The 22,682-nt window shown below is 40.7% G+C and overlaps 1 protein-coding gene across 2 annotated transcripts in view; it reads left to right on the plus strand.

The window, feature by feature from the left end:
- The window catches only part of LOC124353126 (lysine-specific demethylase 3A-like), a 281,811-nt gene that overhangs the window by 101,792 nt on the left and 157,337 nt on the right, over window positions 1-22,682 (plus strand). For both annotated transcript variants that reach the window (XM_046802970.1, XM_046802971.1), the window contains exons 3-6: window positions 4,973-5,089; window positions 9,400-9,603; window positions 10,514-10,598; window positions 20,062-20,162. In XM_046802970.1, the coding sequence (XP_046658926.1) occupies window positions 4,973-5,089; window positions 9,400-9,603; window positions 10,514-10,598; window positions 20,062-20,162 (507 nt within the window). The remainder of the gene's footprint in view (window positions 1-4,972; window positions 5,090-9,399; window positions 9,604-10,513; window positions 10,599-20,061; window positions 20,163-22,682) is intronic.

Genomic DNA, 22,682 nt, shown 5'->3' on the forward strand with positions numbered 1-22,682 from the left:
GGTTTAGCGTTATGGGTCATTGATCTTATCATTACTAGTCGTTGCACTACGAAAGTGTCAGTACAAAAGAAGAAAGCTGTGTCGTAACCAACAATGTCATGCAGACGGGCCCGCGCACTTTGATAAGTGTGCAAATGGCGAGGCAGGTGACTAAGCTGTTTGTTTATTTATCACAGCCGTGTTGATGTATTCATTAAGCACAAGGCCACTACAAGTACATGTACACGTACTACACACACACACGCGCGCGCGCGCTCTGCCCACTGCTTGTGTCCCAGTCTAGATGGAGCGTGTGTTCTCCCCAGAGTGTAGTAGCATCATTCTTGATACTATTACGTAAATGTTGACAATTAATATTTGTATTTGTTGTCATAGTTTTCCACTAAAGTACCCTGTTACGGGTTGTTTATATAAAAAAGTTTTAATCTTGTTTTAGAAACCTAATCTAGCAAAGGTATCTATCCTCCAGAACAATAATTTTAAAGTTGGGTATAAAATATTTTTCACAACTGGTTTTTGCGTTTATAAAGTGATTAGGCTGTGTTATTAATAATGAAATCCATCCTTTTAAATATATTTTCGATTGGACATTTCAAAGTTTTATTTCTCAAATGTTCATATTGGTATTACTCGCACATCTAAATTATCCACGTATATTTTTATTATTTACATATTGTGTTTAAGTCATCACATCCTTTTTATATTTTGTTTACATAAGTATATGAGTTGGATATAATTGTTTTCTAATAAATCTGGGTTTCGTTTATTGTAAAACTGTTACAATTACAAAATCTTAAGACATATACAAATAAAGTATCTTTCTATAAAGTACTGTACTATACGGAAAACGAAAACTTAATAAAATGTGTTTTCTCAGCTACTAAAGAAGACAGGCTAGTTGTAATATAATTTCTTTTCGTCTGAATTCCAAGCTCTGTAATGTCACTTCACACGTAATAATTGTAACAACAGAACGTGTTACAATGTTTCAAAAATAAAGCTGCTGTCAAGAATATTAATTTAACGTATATTGCCAGGCGTTACCTATAATATGTTATAGAGCAATTAATTTGTTTAGTTAGATTGAAGGTTACAAATTTTCTTTCGGCAGCACTGTTTATATTGCTTTTAAATTACTTAAGAAAAGTTCCTGTTTTAATTATCCCCTGTTGTAGGACACAAGCAGTGTGGCCAAACACTTAACTATTAATAGAGAAAATTACAATTTTAATAACTTTTGTAACGGATTGTGATATTGATAGATATCTTGGTATAAACCAAATTTAAAACCTGTCGCATTACTCTATCTCCATTCACAACACAATATAAAGTTATTTTATGAACATAAACTTAAAATTACTTAATTAGATTGTTCGAGTAGTGACATAACCGCATAGTTATGTATGGATAAAATGATATGGTGACACATATAGTTTATATAATACTACAGTGTTGTAATTATTGTAACTATAAATACAATTTGGCGCATGCGCAGTTTACGTCCAATATGAGATTATGAATACATTCATGCATCGGTAAATAAGAAGTGAATGAGTTGGTTTACTAGTATAAAATAGTCTTAATCGCGCTAAACTGAAAAGAGCAGGTTAAGTTTACAAATGAACATAATTGGTTACCGTGGTTTGTGGCTTCGATATGGTAACCAGCTGTGGACCTGGGTCTGGCAAACCCGACCTCACCAGTTCGGTTACATAACCCGCCCTATCTGTGCTCACTGAGCGATTCTAGTACCCAAGTCTCCTCACCTCGTTCCTAACAAACCCGACCTCACCAGTTGGGTTACATAACCCGCCCCATCTGTGCTCCCAGAGCGATTCTAGTACCCAAGACTCCGCACCTCGTTCCTAACAAACCCGACCTCACCAGTTGGGTTACATAACCCGCCCCATCTGTGCTCCCAGAGCGATTCTAGTACCCAAGACTCCGCACCTCGTTCCTAACAAAACCCGACCTCACAAGTTGGGGTTTCATAACCCGCCCTATCTGTGCTCACTGAGCGATTCTAGTACCCAAGACTCCTCACCTCGTTCCTAACAAACCCGACCTCACAAGTTGGGTTACATAACCCGCCCCCATCTGTGCTCCCAGAGCGATTCTAGTACCCAAGACTCCGCACCTCGTTCCTAACAAACCCGACCTCACAAGTTGGGTTACATAACCCGCCCCATCTGTGCTCCCAGAGCGATTCTAGTACCCAAGACTCCGCACCTCGTTCCTAACAAACCCGACCTCACAAGTTGGGTTACATAACCCGCCCTATCTGTGCTCACTGAGCGATTCTAGTACCCAAGTCTCCTCACCTCGTTCCTAACAAACCCGACCTCACAAGTTGGGTTACATAACCCGCCCCATCTGTGCTCCCAGAGCGATTCTAGTACCCAAGACTCCGCACCTCGTTCCTAACAAACCCGACCTCACAAGTTGGGTTACATAACCCGCCCCATCTGTGCTCCCTGAGCGATTCTAGTACCCAAGACTCCGCACCTCGTTCCTAACAAACCCGACCTCACAAGTTGGGTTACATAACCCGCCCCATCTGTGCTCCCAGAGCGATTCTAGTACCCAAGACTCCGCACCTCGTTCCTAACAAACCCGACCTCACAAGTTGGGTTACATAACCCGCCCCATCTGTGCTCCCAGAGCGATTCTAGTACCCAAGACTCCGCACCTCGTTCCTAACAAACCCGACCTCACAAGTTGGGTTACATAACCCGCCCCATCTGTGCTCCCAGAGCGATTCTAGTACCCAAGACTCCGCACCTCGTTCCTAACTAACCCGACCTCACAAGTTGGGTTACATAACCCGCCCCATCTGTGCTCCCAGAGCGATTCTAGTACCCAAGACTCCGCACCTCGTTCCTAACAAACCCGACCTCACAAGTTGGGTTACATAACCCGCCCTATCTGTGCTCACTGAGCGATTCTAGTACCCAAGTCTCCTCACCTCGTTCCTAACAAACCCGACCTCACAAGTTGGGTTACATAACCCGCCCCATCTGTGCTCACTGAGCGATTCTAGTACCCAAGACTCCGCACCTCGTTCCTAACAAACCCGACCTCACAAGTTGGGGTATATAACCCGCCCCATCTGTGCTCCTAGAGCGATTCTAGTACCCAAAACTCCTCACCTCGTTCCTAACAAACCCCGACCTCACAAGTTGGGGTTTCATAACCCGCCCTATCTGTGCTCACTGAGCGATTCTAGTACCCAAGACTCCGCATCTCGTTCCTAACAAACCCGACCTCACCAGTTGGGTTACATAACCCGCCCTATCTGTGCTCCCAGAGCGATTCTAGTGATTAAGACTCCTTCACCTCGTTCCTAAGCAAACCCGACCTCACAAGTTGGGTATCATAACCCGCCCTATCTGTGCTCACTGAGCGATTCTAGTACCCAAGTCTCCTCACCTCGTTCCTAAGCAAAACCCGACCTCACCAGTTGGGTTACATAACCCCCCATCTGTGCTCCCAGAGCGATTCTAGTGCCCATTAAGACTCCTCACGTCGTTCCTAACAAACCTGACCTCACAAGTTGGGTTTCATAACCCGCCCTATCTGTGCTCACTGAGCGATTCTAGTACCCAAGTCTCCGCACCTCGTTCCTAATCAAACCCGACCTCACCAGTTGGGTTACATAACCCGCCCCATCTGTGCTCTCAGAGCAATTCTAGTACCCAAGTGCACCTCGTTCCTAACAAACCCGACCTCATCAAGTTGGGTTACATAAGCCGCCCCATCTATGCTCAGAGCGATTCTAGTGCCCAAGAGTCATCCGCACCTCGTTCCTAGCATACCCGACTCACCAGTTGGGTACATAACCCGCCCCATCTGTGCTCCCAGGCGATTCTAGTACCCAAGACTCCGCACCTCGTTCCTAACAAACCCGACCTCACAAGTTGGGTTACATAACCCGCCCCAGAGCGATTCTAGTACCCAAGACTCCGCACCTCGTTCCTAACAAACCCGACTCACAATCTCACTGTGCTCTCAAGCGATTCTAGTACCCGACCCGACCTCACAAGTTGGGTTTCATAACCCGCCCTATCTGTGCTAACTGAGCGATTCTAGTGTTAGTTGGGTTTCATAACCCGCCCTATCTGTGCTCCCCGCCCTATCTGTGCTCGTTCCTAAACCCGCCCTATATGTGCTCCTAGAGCGATTCTAGTGCCTAAAACTCATCACCTCGTTCCAAGGAAACCCGACCTCACCAGTTGGGTTACATAACCCGCCCCATCTGTGCTCTTACTGAGCAATTCTAGTGACCAAAACTCGTTCCTAAGCAAACCCGACCTCACCAGTTGGGTTACATAACCCGCCCTATCTGTGCTCCCAGAGCAATTCTAGTGCCCAAAACTCCTCACCTCGTTCCAAGCAAACCCGACCTCACCAGATGGGTTACATAACTCGCCCTATCTGTGCTCGCAGAGCGATTCTAGTGCCCAAAACTCCATCACCTCGTTCCAAGGCAAACCCGACCTCACCAGTTGGGTTACATAACTCGCCCTATCTGTGCTCACTGAGCGATTCTAGTGCCCAAAACTCATCACCTCGTTCCAAGCAAATCCGACCTCACCAGTTGGGTTACATAACCACCCTATCTGTGCTCGCAGAGCGATTCTAGTGCCCAAAACTCCTCACCTCGTTCCTAACAAACCCGACCTTGCCAGTTGGGTACATAACCCGCCTCATCTGTGCTCCCAGAGTGATTTTAATGCCTAAAGACTCCTCACCTCGTCTTTAATTAACCCGACCTAAATCCAAAACTACACGATTAGTCTTAGCCAAGAACCACCTGGAATCTGGAAGTGCTAGATAGGAAGTTGAATAGATAAATGTTGAGTAGCTACAGTTTGTGAAGTTCCTTAAGGATCCTGTCCTTCAGGCTCCCAACAATTTAGACATATTCCCCCTTTTTTGGCACTACTGTAACAAGTTTGCAATTCTGTTCTAGACATTCTCTGCACTAGTAGCCACCATGGACATATCTTCTCAGCGGCTACAGCCTGTGGAGTTCCTCATGGACCAGGAGTTGGCTTTCCGAGACCCCGCCTCTTTGCTGCCCTATAAGGTGACTGTCATTCATAATCGAAACATAATATTTCAACTGGCCAATGATGTACTCAGGCATTCATCCTTATTATTATTATTATTATATATAAATTAGAAACAATTAGCGTGTTGTAATGTTACGTCTACGTTGATAGCTGGGACCTACTGTGATGAGGTGTGAGAAGGCGCTAAATGAAACTAAGAAATTGGAAATGTAAAGTTCGACTTACGATAACGTTTCGGCAAGAGAAGGAAAATTGTGAAAATGTTAGTTTCTAACTTGACCTTGCCTAAAGTGGAACTAGTTGATATACTCGCGGAATTCGGTGTTTCACTATCGATTAGAGTATCGGTGCTATCGATACTATATTCCGAATATCTATTGTCAACAATCGACCGCTTGCTCAGCAAGCGATACCAAATGATTGAAAACCTCTCTTATTTTTAAGTGCAAAGAAATGTTTTGTGTTTTAATATCCGAAGTCAGAGTCCACTACTTTTACCTCATACAGAAGATATACGCTCGATATAAAATACTTGATAATGAGGTCTAAATAGGGCGATTTAAAAGTAAGTTGCACCCCCATACACCTTTTTGTTATTTTAGACATGTGAAATCTATTTGCGGCACTCTTGCTAGCTACAAATGGCTACATTAGTCGTTTTTAAAAGATTGACCCTCACGGGAAAGGGAGGTTGGAGGTAACCTAAAATTTTCAAATAGAATTTATAATCTTGTAACATATAATTTAAAGGTGTTGGTTAGTCAATAAAAAATACACTTAAAGAATTGAAATCTAATCACTCTACAAGAAATGGCAGACCCAAACGTAACTGAACTTTGTTGTGATTCATGATCAATCTCAATTGAAAAGTCATATCCAAGAAACTCAATTATTAAAATTGTACATTCTACTCCGAATAAAACCTACAACTAAACTCACTAGGCACTCAGTACTTGGTAACTGATTAAGCCAGACCTTTCAAGCGAACTGTTAGAAATTAGTGAAAACCTCTCATGAACTGATTAGATAAGAGCATTGCATAAGTTAGGCATTAGATAAACAACAAAAAGTTATTTGTTTTTCCAACTACTTCCCCCACCATTACCACAATCTCTATCTGCAGTACTACAATCTTTATCTGCAATTACCCAAATACGTTTTGTCTTAATTGATTTTTCATTATTTGTTAAATTACGTATTATTATTCACAACGTCATGAATCACAATAAAGTTCAGTTAAGTTTGGGGCTGTTATTTCTTGTAGAGTGGTCGGATTTCAATTCTTTAAATGTATTTTTATTGACTAACCAAGACATTTAAAATTATATGTTACAAGACCGTAAGTGCTATTTGGAAATTTTGAGTTATCCCCCCACCCCTCGTTCTCCTGAGGTCAAAGATTTTAAAACTATCATTATTAGTGTAGCTAGTAAGACTGCCGCAAACAGATTTAACATAAAGTAAAAAAAGTTTAAAGGGGTGCGACTTACTTTTTCAATCACCCTGCATAATATACAACTAGTCATTGATCGAGTTGTAGTAAAATCAATCAAAATTGTTTCTTGCCTAAAGGCGAATAATAATATGTTTGAGTGTTAGTATATAATTAGTTTAGGAGTCATTAAGTCAATTTCCTTTATGAACCTTGGTACCTTGGTGAATTAAATATCTTGGCAAAGTTCACCATTATAAATAATTAATTAAATAAATTTAATTTATAAAAATACAACTAATCTAGGATTTTTTATTTGAGGATTTAAATACATCTTATACATAGAAAAGGATTTTCAAGTTTTTGAATACCTTTAATTTATAAAAATACAACACATCTTTTATTTTAGGATGTAAATATATACACATAGAATTGGATTTTAATTTTTTTGAATACATACATTTTTTTAAATACCACAAATCTTTTATTTTAGGATGTAAATATATATACATCTTATACATAGAAAAGAGTTTCAAGTTTTTGAATAAATTTAATTTATAAAAATACAACTAATATTTTATTTGAAGATGTAAATATATTTATACATAGAAAAGGATATTCAATTTTTTTAAATACATTTAATTTATAAAAATACAACTAATCTTTTATTTTAGGATGTAAATATGTATACATCTTATACATTAAAAAGGATTTTCAATTTTTTTTAAATATTATATCCAAAATTAAAATGCTCTTGTAGCTTTGTAAAGCATGTTCGTGTGCAATCTTGCGGTGTAAGGATGACGCCCTCTGTCACGAGGAAGGAGAGATAGTCACGTGATGTGCGATGTACCGGAAGTGTCCGTATCCGTGATCTGGCGCATTCCACACCTGCGTGTCCGTCCGGCCCACTTCCGGTCATTGTGAGCCGACTGCCGCTTGTACCTTGCATAATGGCCAAGGTCACTTCCATCTGATAATGACCTCGTCTTATCAGGGGCGTTTCTCGGTCATTATAATTTGCCGCTCCTAGTCCGTTGCCCCAGCGATCGCCAAAAGTCGTGATTAGTAATAAGTATAGTTTTTAGGAACCCTGCCTGACCTCAATACTTGTGGTGTTACTATCTAATAGACATTACTTTAAAAATTAACTTAATTTTATGCCACTGCAAAATGCTATGGAAATTGTCTGCGCATAAAAAATGACAATGTTTTTTATGTTGTGTACATGTTGAATTTATAAAAAACGTTTCTTGTGTTTAAAGTCAAAATTCTTTATTCCATTGATCAATACATAATTGAAATAGGAATCTTCAATAAATACAATTATTTTAACACTGGAATAGATTTGAACGGTAAGATCACAACAAAGAAAATTATTTTTGATTAATATAAAATAGATTATTTATAAATTTACTAATATTATAATATAATAATTTACCCAATTTTTATTAAACTATTGTAAATTTACTGTATACAATATGAGGTTGAGTGGTAGAGAGGGCTTGATAGCCCTAACCCCGCCTCCTTAATAAAGGCATTTTTCATTTCATTTTATTATTCATAAAATATATTATAGATAATCTCTTATTAGTTAAAATATTAAAATATCAACTCCACGTCACAGTTTAAAAATTCCTGAATTGTATTAAAATGATTTCTTTGTATCCAATCAAGGATCCCGTTTTTAAATTTTGTTAAAGAAGTGTCTCTGGCTGAACTGTGTAATTTGTTAAAAATCTAATTGCATTTATCTGGTGAGATGATCCAATTATAGCCCATCTATGTTGGGGTATATCTAATTTGTATCTATTGCGTTTTAAGTGATTATGAATTGTATTCCTGCTTGAAAAAATATGAATTTTAGATTTAGCGAATATTACAAATTTGGTATAAGTAAAGATTAATGATTGTTGAAATTTTAATAATAAATAAAGGCCTACAATGATCTTATCATAAATTGAGTAAATTATGTGGGTGGGTAATGGTTGGACTTGTGTTTAAAGTTTTTTGACTATAAATTTGAATTTAACTTCAATTTACCAAAATTTAACATCGATTTGTAAAGATGAGAAATAACTGACTAAAGGTTTTGTACTGGAAGGGTGGGCGAGGTGTAACAGTAAGGTCTAAAGTGTAAAGGTAATATTGTGACCTGTATTCTGTAGTTCAGTTTTAATAATTAGTGTTGTGTATAGTTTTTTACTAAGTGCATGTTTTAGAGTTAAGTCACGGTGGTTGTGATTCCTGACTTACGCGTGGCACAACGCTTTGGTACGATTTGTTTATTTTAACCTATCTATTAACCTAGTTTGTAATTATGTGTCAGTTAGTTTGTAATTACCTGAAGAAGGGATCCGATTGCAGATTTCGAAACACAGTGTTACTGATTTTGGCTGCAGTATGATAAGCGGCCACCACGACTATCGAATAATCGATATTTCTGATTAAATCTAAAGTATCGAATAAACCAAAATAACAAACCGAATTACGTTTTAGATATTTCATATTATGGATACTTCACCTAATTCGTTTTTATCTAAAAAGTAATTAGTTTTGTACTCGATAGCTTAGCTATTTCTACTCTTATAAAGTAATTTGATTTGGCATTTAGGTTTCGGTAGTTAAGATAGTCGTGTATATCGACAGTTGGATTGTTGTGGTGGCCGCTTATTATACTGCAGCCCTGATTTTCTTTATCACTGAACGATAGCAAATGTCCGGGAAATCCTGCCTCCTTCACAATCCTTCCATAAAAAAAAACAAACTTCAAACAAAGAAGTGTAAGGGAGGGTTTCTTTTGGTGCTATCGCATTCAGCACTTCTAGGTTACACACTCATGCCTCAGTCAGAATCCCTAGTTATGTGTTCCAACTCTTGTGCCTGCTGCAGGACTGGGACCCGAAGATGCGCGGGGTGAAGGACTACCCCGGCGTGAGGGAGGCCGCACGCCGCTGGGTGGAGGCCCAGGACGGGCAGCAGATCCTGCTGACCACCCCGAGCGTTCTGGTCGGGTTCCGCGTGGAAGTGTACCGGGCAGAGGGTACCACACAGTGGTACACTGCGGTCATCTGCGGCTACAACGAGGCCACACACGTGAGTACCCAGGGTTAAATCTTAGACCCACTCTTTTTTTCTTTATTCAGGTACATCTTAACGTGTGTGACATATATTAATCTTCAGTCAGTAAATCTTAGCGAATTGTTCCCATAAAAAAACCATGCCGCCATCATTACCCAGGGTTCAACCTTAGACCCACTATTTTTCCTTTATTCAGCTTCATTTTAACGTGCATGGAACATATTAATCTTCAGTCAGTATTGAATTTAGCTATTTGTTCCCTTAAAAACCATCATTTTGGCTGCTAAGGCACAGTGAACACCACCTCTGGTGTGCGCCTGGCTCCCTTCTGGGAGCCTGGTCGAACAATAGAGTAGATACTCCGTCTAGTGAGGCACTAGTCTCTTCAGACACAGATAGACAGCATACTCAGGGTGTACTTCATCTCTTAGATTGTCATCCTAACCAGCGTAGGAGACTAATCTCTACTAATTAGTTTGGACTAGTTAATAATTGAAACTTTAAACCAGATAGTTTGATAAGCTCTTGCCCAATATGTGTTCATACTTTGAACGTCATTCGCCAATATAAAATTTAGTGATCTGAGGACTTATTAAAATAAGTAGGGAATTTTAATTGTATTTGTAGACAAGGTAGGAACAACATTGTGTTAAGTGTTAATAATAAAAAATTTAAATTTGAAGGATACTGAACCAGTGGACTGCCTTTTACTTTAAATGTACTCTTGTTGTTTACGTCCACTAGTTGAAATTTCATGAACTTATAATTATTGTTGCTAATTGATAAACATTTCACATCAAAGGTGATTCGACAATTGAGCTTAGGGCAAAGTGAGATCAGGCTAGTTCAGACCATTATTATTAGTCTGTTATCAGTATGTGATATGTTGTTATCTCTTATCAGTTGAGTCTGTTCACGTTTCCAGGAGCTGACGGTGACAGATGACACCGTGCTGGAAGGACACAACGAAGACCCAACCCTCGTCCAGATGCGGCTCATCGGGGACAGGGGTAAGTCGGGATTACAGGGAAAATTTATTAGTTTCGAAAATTTTACATTTTATTTTTGAAAATTTGTTTAATAAAATTCATGTTTAGTAAAAAAATATATGTTATAGAACTTATTATAGAGAAATTTGTGTCCCCATAAAACTTTCAAAAACACCCCCCTCCACCCTATTGTCATTAACAAAAGAAATTTTAACTTTATTTCAACAAATTATAACCAAGGTACACGCCAGGACATAGAAAAAAATTGTTAATATATACAAATGTTTACTTTTTTAACTTCCTCCTTAATTTTTTTCTCTAGTGCAAATTTTGATGTACTTAATCTACCATAGGCACTCGTTTTAAAACTGGTTCTCTAAATTTGTAAAAGTCAACGAATTTTGTTATAAGTGGTAACAAACATGAATAAATTACATGTAACTGCGATAAAAGAGAAAAGCAATATAAATTCAGTTTCCTCATAAAACTCAAAAAATAAAGAATAAAGTGAGTGTTTAAAAATAATATTTACACAATATTATGTGGAAATCTTATGAAGGCCTGCCCAGTATTTTGTCAAGTTAAGATGTCCAAGTAAACGATGATATGTAGTTGGAGGGGATGTGTGGAGAACATGGAGGAATGTGGAAGAAATTGTATGTGAATGTTTTGTTGTTGTAGAGAAACAGGAGTCATGGAAGAATGTGGCAGGAATTAGTGTGAATGTTCTATTGTTGTGTTCACATAGTCACGTGATGTGATTTAGTAATGGGGAGTTACATGTATAAATCCTAATATAAATTATTTCCAATTTTTACAATATAATATACTACTAAACTTAGGATTCATAAAGAAAATGTGCATAGGAGGATATACGTAATAAATTAGTATTTCGAGAATCCAATGAATATAAAATAATAATAATTCGACTAAACCTAACAATTTACAAATCATATCATCAACTATATATTTCCTTTTATAATATTTGTGTTGTTCACTTGACCTAATCTAAGTTTCTAGTGTTTTATACATTGATGGGTCCATGATTTTATAAATATCTAACTTGACGTAGAGATTTACCATACGTAAGTTTCCACTGGTAGGATCTAGTTCTATTTTATGAGTGGTAGCCTAATAGTTCTATATTTATTTCTACACGGAGGTTTCATGTTATTATAATATATTATGTTAATTGTTTTCACCATTTACCTACCAAGCAATATTTGTTTGCAAATAAGAATTTTGAAATGAGATAACGCCTGTTAATAACAAGTTTAAATGGATCTAAACTACCGCCGTAGCTATTTTCCGCACAGTACAACCGAAGATAAATAGAAAAGATAAGGCGCGCGACTCAGGTCCAGTAACGAGAGGGTCGGACCCTAGGCTCTCCAGTAAGAGCGCCACACCGTTTCTTATTGTCGTGGTTTTATTGCCGGCCTACAACACTGTCGTCACGTTTTCTGACGAGAGAAACTCGGGCACTTTCACTGGGCTGGCTGGCGCGCGCGACCGTGCACGACACCCGGGCCTGCGAGCGTCATCTGCCGCTGCGTACTCTACACTCTACAGTCACATACGGAATAGGACAAATGTCACTTCCTTCCTGCCGTGTTTCTTTTGGTCTGTTCAGGAATTAGCTTCTGAAAAGGGTGATTTTTTTCTTAAGTGAGGAAAGTGGTTATGGAATTTTTCACAGTACAAAAATATTATTTAGCCAAAAATTATTAATTTTTATTTAAATAATGCGGGGGATGAAGAGGTGTAAATAAATAAGATATTTAAATTTTTAATATACTGTATAGTAACAAACCCAACATCCAATTAATGTATTCTGTCTGTATTTGAGCAAAGCTTGTTAGCGCTGCGTAGTGATAAATACATTAGTGTCTCATTATACAAGAAGCTCTTGGCATTTAAGTTGCTAGTAATACCACCAATATATGGACAAAAGAGTAGACCGAGTATTGATCCTTGTGGCACTCCATACTTTACTAGGGATGTTGCAGACTGTCTGAATCCGTCTTTGTGAGTAGAACTGAAAAGGACATACACATTTATGATACATACGACGTTTATTGTACGTTTTAGACATCCTTATTTTACTTCCAAATCAGAATAGCGTAACATTCCAGTGGTATCGTTCAGAATTACATAGTGATAAATAAATTAGGGTCGCATCATTCAGGAAACTCTTGGCATTTTGTTAGTTGGCAAGTTGCTAGGGATGTCCTAAATATATGGAACAAAAAGAGTAGACCGGGTATTGATCCTTGTGGCAGTCCATGCAGTAGGCCTACTGAAGATGTTGCAAACTTTCTGAACCCGTCATTATGAGCAGAACTCAAAAAAACATACACATTTATGATACGTACGACGTTTTTTGTACTTTTTAGACATGTTTATTTTATTTGCAAATCAGATTTACGTAACATTCCACTGGTATCGTTAGCACTACTTAGTGATAAATACATTAGGGTTGCATAATACAAGAAACTATGGGCATTTAAGATGCTAGGAATGCCGTTAATACGTGGAAGAAAAAGAGTAGGCCTAAGTATTGATCCTTGTGGCACACCATGCAATACTAAGGATGTTGCAGACTGTCTGAACTCGCTATTGTGAGCAAAACGGCATAGGTTATACACATTTATGATACATACAACGATTGTTGTCCGTTTAGACATCCTTATTTTACTTCCAAAACAGACTAACGTAACACTTAAGTTATTTCTAGAGTGCATAATCTCGGCATACCGATGTATCGCCCAATCTGCGAAGTGCACTCACTGTCAAAGCTGTAGATTGAGTGGTTTGTAACCGACGTCTTTGAATTGGGGATATAAAAACGCTTAAATGGTAAAGCGTCGTGTTTGTTTTTTAGGAAGTGTTTTCCTTGGGAGGAGGGAAGCACGGTCAGAAGTTATGTATGGAAACACTGCAGAAGTTTCGTCGAAATGGAGCTCGCGCCTGAGTCGGTATAAAAACGGAATTAAATCCCACTCGGGAAGATTGGGCCGTGAAAACAAGGCCAGGCCACTGTGTACGGGTACACGGCAGGGAGGGGTGGTTTCGGGGGATGGGATGGGGAAATGTGTAAACAGAGCTGAAGGAAGGTTGAAAGCGGGGGGGGAGGAAATTAGGAGAGATGAAAGCAATCTGTCTGGGGCCAGGGCTCGCCTGTGGAGGGGGGAGGGTGGCTCTGGGCCGCTAGTTAAAGGGGATGAGCCGAGCGACGGCCCGGAGTGTTATGGGGCTCTCTCTCCGTATCTGGGCCTCGGTACTGTAGAGCTCGACTACGTTCCCACTCCACCCGGCCCCGTTACTCGTGAAGTGGGCGTCTTTTCGCTCAAAAAGAACTTTTTAATTAAGCCCAGCATTAACGCGGTGGTGTCATCGAAATGGTTTTAATGTGAGATGTGACCACGTAGCTTAGTAACGGCAAAGGCTGTATAATTTGAAACTTTAGGATTATATCGTATCTTTGCTCAAGTGTATTCATTTGAAGTGAAAACGTAAATATGCTTCAGAAAACTACACAAACCACCTTTAGCCTACTTAAAAATTGATTGAATCATCCAATGAGACGCGTTTCGTTATCAACCTATTTTACAAGTTTTATTCCTTCGAAAACTTTGGAAGTCTTGGGAAACTTACTTGTAAAACTGCAATCACGGACTTTTTTCATCAATCACAAAGACCTCTTGAAGTCTTAACTTACGTAAGGTTCTGTTAGGCCTCTCGTGATGTTTTTTGTTTTGTTTTAGACGTATAGGCCTACATTGTCTGTCAAATGGACACCAGTAAAATACTAATGCATAATATATAGACTCTATCATTAAAAAGTTGATAAATTTACATTATGCTATGTCATGAAATAAATTTATTAGGCATATGAATTGGCTATTAGTTAAAGAACGTTTAGCTGGCCTCACGAAATGTTAGTGACATTTCTGTCACGAGGTAATTGGTACTATGTAGTTCCTAGTATTATAGCGTACCTAGTTTCATAATTGAATTCATTATAGTGTATAAAAACTTTACAGCCGTGTAGATCTGGATTTGATGAGTTCATTTCAACAGCTTTTGTCACTGTTAATTCTATGACCACCTGTAAAGTCTTAGTTTACACTGTTGTTAAGTTAATTGGAAAAAGTCAAATAAACTTGTCACAAATTTTAAGATCAGCTAATTTCTCATATCCAAATAGCCTATTTATATGCATACAATCATTTGCCTACTTTTATCCCTTCTAGAGCTGTATATTTTTGTACTATTTCGCTGTTTTTTTTTTTGCGTTCTACTCTGTAGATGAGTTTATAATTTTTTTAAGTGTGACTGAACAGTTAGGAATTAATTGTGTCGCATCTATTAGATATGGTTAATTTTTTCACGAGTACAATAAAAATTTTGTACATTTTAGGAACCCACGAAAAATTATTTTTATTGCTACACAAAAAAAAAAAAACAATAAGTGGCTTACCAGTCCACGAGATTCAGGTAGATTTTCGTTATAGATCATAACACACTGGTATATTAACGCTTACGTAGTCAGTAGAAGTGCCTGGTTTTATAAAAGCCACACGAATGTACATTAAAATAACTCTGAAACACCAGTCTCTGAGAGAATTCGAATTATGGGAGTTCCCGGGTCATGGCAATACTCAGCTTCTAGGAGCTTTCGACCTCTGGCTGCTACCAGTTGTTTCTGGGAGAATTCGAATTATGGGAGTTCCTAGTTCATGGGAATACTCAGCTTCTAGGAGCTTCCGACCTCTGGCTGCTACCAGTTTCTGGGAGAATTCGAATTATGGGAGTTCCTAGTTCATGATAATACTTAGCAGCTTCTAGAAGTTTGCGACCTCTGGCTGCTACCAGTCTCTGGGAGAATTCGAATTATGGGAGTTCCTAGTTCATGGGAATACTCAGCTTCTAGGAGCTTCCGACCTCTGGCTGCTACCAGTTTCTGGGAGAATTCGAATTATGGGAGTTCCTAGTTCATGATAATACTTAGCAGCTTCTAGAAGTTTGCGACCTCTGGCTGCTACCAGTTTCTGGGAGAATTCGAATTATGGGAGTTCCTAGTTCATGATAATACTTAGCAGCTTCTAGAAGTTTGCGACCTCTGGCTGCTACCAGTCTCTGGGAGAATTCGAATTATGGGAGTTCCTAGTTCATGAGAATACTCAGCTTCTACGAGCTTCCGACCTCTGGCTGCTACCAGTCTCTGGGAGAATTCGAGTTATGGGAGTTCCTAGTTCATGAGAATACTCAGCTTCTACGAGCTTCCGACCTCTGGCTGCTACCAGTCTCTGGGAGAATTCGAGTTATGGGAGTTCCTAGTTCATGAGAATACTCAGCTTCTACGAGCTTCCGACCTCTGGCTGCTACCAGTCTCTGGGAGAATTCGAGTTATGGGAGTTCCTAGTTCATGAGAATACTCAGCTTCTACGAGCTTCCGACCTCTGGCTGCTACCAGTCTCTGGGAGAATTCGAATTATGGGAGTTCCTAGTTCATGATAATACTTAGCAGCTTCTAGAAGTTTGCGACCTCTGGCTGCTACCAGTTTCTGGGAGAATTCGAGTTATGGGAGTTCCTAGTTCATGGCAATACTCAGCTTCTAGGAGCTTTCGACCTCTGGCTGCTACCAGTTTCTGGGAGAATTCGAATTATGGGAGTTCCTAGTTCATGATAATACTTAGCAGCTTCTAGAAGTTTGCGACCTCTGGCTGCTACCAGTTTCTGGGAGAATTCGAATTATGGGAGTTCCTAGTTCATGGGAATACTCAGCTTCTAGGAGCTTCCGACCTCTGGCTGCTACCAGTTTCTGGGAGAATTCGAATTATGGGAGTTCCTAGTTCATGATAATACTTAGCAGCTTCTAGAAGTTTGCGACCTCTGGCTGCTACCAGTTTCTGGGAGAATTCGAGTTATGGGAGTTCCTAGTTCATGGGAATACTCAGCTTCTAGGAGCTTCCGACCTCTGGCTGCTACCAGTTTCTGGGAGAATTCGAATTATGGGAGTTCCTAGTTCATGATAATACTTAGCAGCTTCTAGAAGTTTGCGACCTCTGGCTGCTACCAGTCTCTGGGAGAATTCGAATTATGGGAGTTCCTAGTTCATGAGAATACTCAGCTTCTACGAGCTTCCGACCTCTGGCTGCTACCAGTCTCTGGGAGAATTCGAGTTATGGGAGTTCCTAGTTCATGAGAATACCCAGCTTCTAGGAGCTTCCGACTCCTGGCTGCTATCAGTCTCTGGGAGAATTCGAGTTATGGGAGTTCCTTGTTCATGAGAATACTCAGCTTCTACGAGCTTCCGACCTCTGGCTGCTACCAGTCTCTGGGAGAATTCGAGTTATGGGAGTTCCTAGTTCATGAGAATACCCAGCTTCTAGGAGCTTCCGACTCCTGGCTGCTATCAGTCTCTGGGAGAATTCGAGTTATGGGAGTTCCTTGTTCATGAGAATACTCAGCTTCTAGGAGCTTCCGACCTCTGGCTGCTACCAGTCTCTGGGAGAATTCGAGTTATGGGAGTTCCTTGTTCATGAGAATACTCAGCTTCTAGGAGCTTCCGACCTCTGGCTGCTACCAGTCTCTAAGAGAATCAAATTAAAGGAGTTCCTAGTTCATGAAAGTTCTCGCTGTAATGCTAACCAATGTGTCAGAAGCAATGGTTAAGAAATGAAAACCCATATACGGTCTCTATCGATGGAAGGGACCAATGGATTAAAAAGGTGGCCTACCCTACAAAAGGAGTCCTGAAGATTTACACAGCTGGTTAACGCTTTGACTCTAGGGCAAGATATACGGACCAGGAGTTAACATAACAGTGCCCCTGGGAAAACATGCCACGGTTTTTCAGGCGGAGGCCATGGCAATAGACTCATGTTCCAGAAGACTCATACAAATGAGGACAAAAGGATTAAAATACTTGATACTTTCTGATAGTCAGGCTGCACTAAAGGCACTTGATACCTGTTGGTTTGATTCGAAAGCAGTCTGTAAATATAATAATGCACTAGCAAAATATTTGTAATTTTGTTTAAAACTTTTATTGTATTTATAAAATATAAAACAGTCCGTGGTTTTAAGTAAAGTAGTCATCGGTCGAATGCATATTGGTAATGTTGAAGAGGTAGTATTTTTAAGGTACTGTTTGTACAAATTGATCATGGTCTAATAAACTCAACATTTGGAAAATAATTGGACATTTCTAGTGCAAATTTTTAACTGGCCGATTGGGATAAAGAGTGCTAACAGTGTGAGGGGGTTGATTGGGAGGGGGGGGGGATTGTGGTGAAAAAACTGAGAGCGATGATTCAAAATCTTCACGTTGGAAAAGTTTCAAATAGTCGCCTGTGATGTTTTGTAAGGACGAGGCACAAAGACGCGGGTGACCCATTTCGCAACTGTGAACTGGATAATAAAACCTCGCCCCTCCCCCTCCCATTTATCTCCTATCTCATCTCTCTCTCCTAGTTCTCCCCCCTTCCCCCCTCCCACCTCTCATCCGCTCCCACTCCTCACACAGTCTGCATGCTCCACGATTAATTCATTCCGCACAAATAAGTGGTTTGATTGTATTAAAAGTGAGCGAGAATCGCTGCCGCTTTTATTCGGTTCATATTATATGTATAGTAATCGCGAGAATACAGTGTATACAGTTTCAATTTTGTAATTCCAATTAATTTAATTTATATTCAAACTAAATCTCTACAATATATTCGTAGTCTACTAAGCATTTTTGTAAAGGTTCCTCTATTCGTATTCATATTTAAATATTATTTTTCGCGAAAGAGAGTGCAGCTGATGAATGGGTTTGGTATTTGCCCGAGATCGAGTGTGGCCAATGACTGGGTTTGGTATTTATCTGAGATTGGGTGTACTCCATAAATGGGTTTGGTATTTATCTGAGATTGGGTGTACTTGATAAAATGGGTTTGGTATTTGTCAATATTAGGTGTAGTCGATGAATGGGTTTGGTATTTGTCCGAGATTGGGTGTATCCGATGAATGGGTTTGGTATTTACCCGAGATTGGGTGTAGCCGATGAATGGGTTTGGTATTTACCCGAGATTGGGTGTAGCCGATGAATGGGTTTGGTATTTGTCCGAGATTGGGTGTATCCGATGAATGGGTTTGGTATTTTCACGAGATTGGGTGTAGCCGATGAATGAGTTTGGTATTTGTCCGAGATTGGGTGTACCCGATAAATGGGTTTGGTATTTACCCGAGATTGGGTGTAGCCGATGAATGAGTTTGGTATTTGTCCGAGATTGGGTGTATCCGATAAATGGGTTTGGTATTTACCCGAGATTGGGTGTAGCCGATGAATGGGTTTGGTATTTGTCCGAGATTGGGTGTACCCGATAAATGGGTTTGGTATTTACCCGAGATTGGGTGTAGCCGATGAATGGGTTTGGTATTTGTCCGAGATTGGGTGTATCCGATGAATGGGTTTGGTATTTGTCCGAGATTGGGTGTATTCGATGAATGGGTTTGGTATTTTCACGAGATTGGGTGTAGCCGATGAATGAGTTTGGTATTTGTCCGAGATTGGGTGTACCCGATAAATGGGTTTGGTATTTACCCGAGATTGGGTGTAGCCGATGAATGGGTTTGGTATTTATCTGAGATTGGGTGTACTCAATAAATGGGTTTGGTATTTATCTGAGATTGGGTGTACTTGATAAAATGGGTTTGGTATTTGTCCGAGATTGGGTGTATCCGATGAATGGGTTTGGTATTTACCCGAGATTGGACGTAGCCAATGAATGGGATTGGTATTTGCCCAAGATTATGTGTAGCCGATGAATGGGTTTGGTATTTGTCCGAGATTGGGTGTAGCCGATGAATGGGTTTGGTATTTGTCCGTGATTAGTTGTAGCTGTTAAATGGGAGTAGAGTGTAGATAATACACATTTAAAATTATGAATTCTTGAAGAGAGTGGACTAACGCATTTATAACTGGCAACAGCGACTGCAATTATACTAATGTGGTACATTAAGTTAACTGTAGGCTTTGCTCAACAATACATTGTAAAACGTGGAACCATTTGAGAATACGCACGTGTACGAAATGTCTAGACAAAGACAAATCATTGGTAAGAGATTATTTTAAACATAATCAAGTAAAATTAAGCGGTTTTTGTACTTTAAAAGGTATCCAAAAAAAGTGATACGATGAAAATACAAAACAAAACGTTACAGTTTAGAAAAACAGAGCAAGCTCATCGAATTATGCTGAAGACAAAAAGATTCATTTGAACAAAATTTGAAGTGTTGCTGGATTCATAATGTTTTATCAGTAGCCTATAATGTACTAATTCAAAATTAGGTTAGCTGAACTTTTTACAAATTTTCTTTTTTTTTAAATTTAAACAGTGATTTCTATGTATTACGTGGCTTGCTCTCATTTTATCAGTGTTGTTGATCTTGACCTTGACTGTGTAGTACGTGAGATGTACAATGTTGTTGCAGTGGTCGAGTCCATCATGCGGGGAGAAGACGTGGGCATCACACCGAGACGGTCACGGTCCAGCACGGCGCCCGCCCCACCGCCCCACACGCACACCAGCACGGTGAGTAGCCTAACTAAACATTAACGGGGTGGTGTGTCGATCTTTGTTAGTGTCAGCCATCCCAGTTCTGTTGCAGCACTAAACCGGACTTCGAAAGTGTTGGAGTTGTATTTGTTGTCATAATAATCGGGTTGTACAGATCAGCCTACGGCTCAAACCAAATTTTCTCTCAAAAACTTGATTTTCTCATAACTATTCTTTAATTGTTGGTAACTTAAACCTAATCCTAAATAACCCTACCCAACTTGACCCAACCCAAACCGACGTACCTGATGTTGATTCGGCACCAAATTTTTAAAGTTCAAATTATGGGCTTAGACGAAACGGTTCAGTTTTTAAATACTTTTTACTGGGCGGAATTACTATTTAAGGCGTTCGATAGTCGTTTAAGGTGTCATTTAAACGTGTAGTGCCCTTGACAAAATAAAAAACGACATTAAAACTAATATTTCAAGTACCTACTCGTGGAATGCTATTCATGGACCAAAGTTAAATTCTACCACTCCGTTTATGGTACATCACTACTGAAAAAGAACCCTTCAAAGTGGTTGTAAGAGAATATATACAACAGTCATAAGTGCTGAAAAGAACAATAAAATCAACTGCGAAAAACTTTCTAAAACAACTTATTACCAAATTCACAAACAACATCAAGCAAATAAATGTCTACAAAAGGAATTAATTATAGAACTTATTGAGTACATAAAGAATTTATTGCAGTTGCACAGTGCGGCTGAGTCACACGCAACACGATACTCCAGCTTTACACCGATATGAACGAGCTCACTGGCCACCATCACTGGAGCGAGCTGTACACAGTTTGTAGACACCGGGAGACGGATGCGTGGTTGCACATTGCGGCTGAGTCACACGCAACACGATACTCCAGCTTTACACCGATATGAACGAGCTCACTGGCCACCATCACTGGAGCGAGCTGTACACAGTTTGTAGACACCGGGAGACGGATGCGTGGTTGCACAGTGCGGCTGAGTCACACGCAACACGATACTCCAGCTTTACACCGATATGAACGAGCTCACTGGCCACCATCACTGGAGCGAGCTGTACACAGTTTGTAGACACCGGGAGACAGATGCGTGGTTGCACAGTGCGGCTGAGTCACACGCAACACGATACTCCAGCTTTACACCGATATGAACGAGCTCACTGGCCACCATCACTGGAGCGAGCTATACACAGTTTGTAGACACCGGGAGACGGATGCGTGGTTGCACAGTGCGGCTGAGTCACACGCAACACGATACTCCAGCTTTACACCGATATGAACGAGCTCACTGGCCACCATCACTGGAGCGAGCTGTACACAGTTTGTAGACACCGGGAGACGGATGCGTGGTTGCACAGTGCGGCTGAGTCACACGCAACACGATACTCCAGCTTTACACCGATATGAACGAGCTCACTGGCCACCATCACTGGAGCGAGCTGTACACAGTTTGTAGACACCGGGAGACGGATGCGTGGTTGCACAGTGCGGCTGAGTCACACGCAACACGATACTCCAGCTTTACACCGATATGAACGAGCTCACTGGCCACCATCACTGGAGCGAGCTGTACACAGTTTGTAGACACCGGGAGACGGATGCGTGGTTGCACAGTGCGGCTGAGTCACACGCAACACGATACTCCAGCTTTACACCGATATGAACGAGCTCACTGGCCACCATCACTGGAGCGAGCTGTACACAGTTTGTAGACACCGGGAGACGGATGCGTGGTTGCACAGTGCGGCTGAGTCACACGCAACACGATACTCCAGCTTTACACCGATATGAACGAGCTCACTGGCCACCATCACTGGAGCGAGCTGTACACAGTTTGTAGACACCGGGAGACGGATGCGTGGTTGCACAGTGCGGCTGAGTCACACGCAACACGATACTCCAGCTTTACACCGAAATGAACGAGCCCACTGGCCACCATCACAGGAGCGAGCTATACACAGTTTGTAGACACCGGGAGACGGATGCGTGGTTGCACAGTGCGGCTTAGTCACACGCAACACGATACTCCAGCTTTACACCGATATGAACGAGCTCACTGGCCACCATCACAGGAGCGAGCTATACACAGTTTGTAGACACCGGGAGACAGATGCGTGGTTGCACAGTGCGGCTGAGTCACACGCATCGCGTTATTCCTGTTTTACACCGATATGAACGAGCTCACTGGCCACCATCACAGGAGCGAGCTATACACAGTTTGTAGACACCGGGAGACGGATGTGTGGTTGCACAGTGCGGCTGAGTCACACGCAACACGATACTCCAGTTTTACACCGATATGAACGAGCTCACTGGCCACCATCACAGGAGCGAGCTATACACAGTTTGTAGACACCGGGAGACAGATGCGTGGTTGCACAGTGCGGCTGAGTCACACGCATCGCGTTATTCCTGTTTTACACCGATGCGGCGTGAACGCAGGCCATCTGGCCACCATCACTGGATGGAAAACAAACTTTGTTCTATTTCTCGGTTCTCTGCTTACGCTG

The sequence above is a fragment of the Homalodisca vitripennis genome, chromosome 1, assembly GCF_021130785.1.
Source record: "Homalodisca vitripennis isolate AUS2020 chromosome 1, UT_GWSS_2.1, whole genome shotgun sequence".
NCBI lineage: Eukaryota > Metazoa > Arthropoda > Insecta > Hemiptera > Cicadellidae > Homalodisca > Homalodisca vitripennis.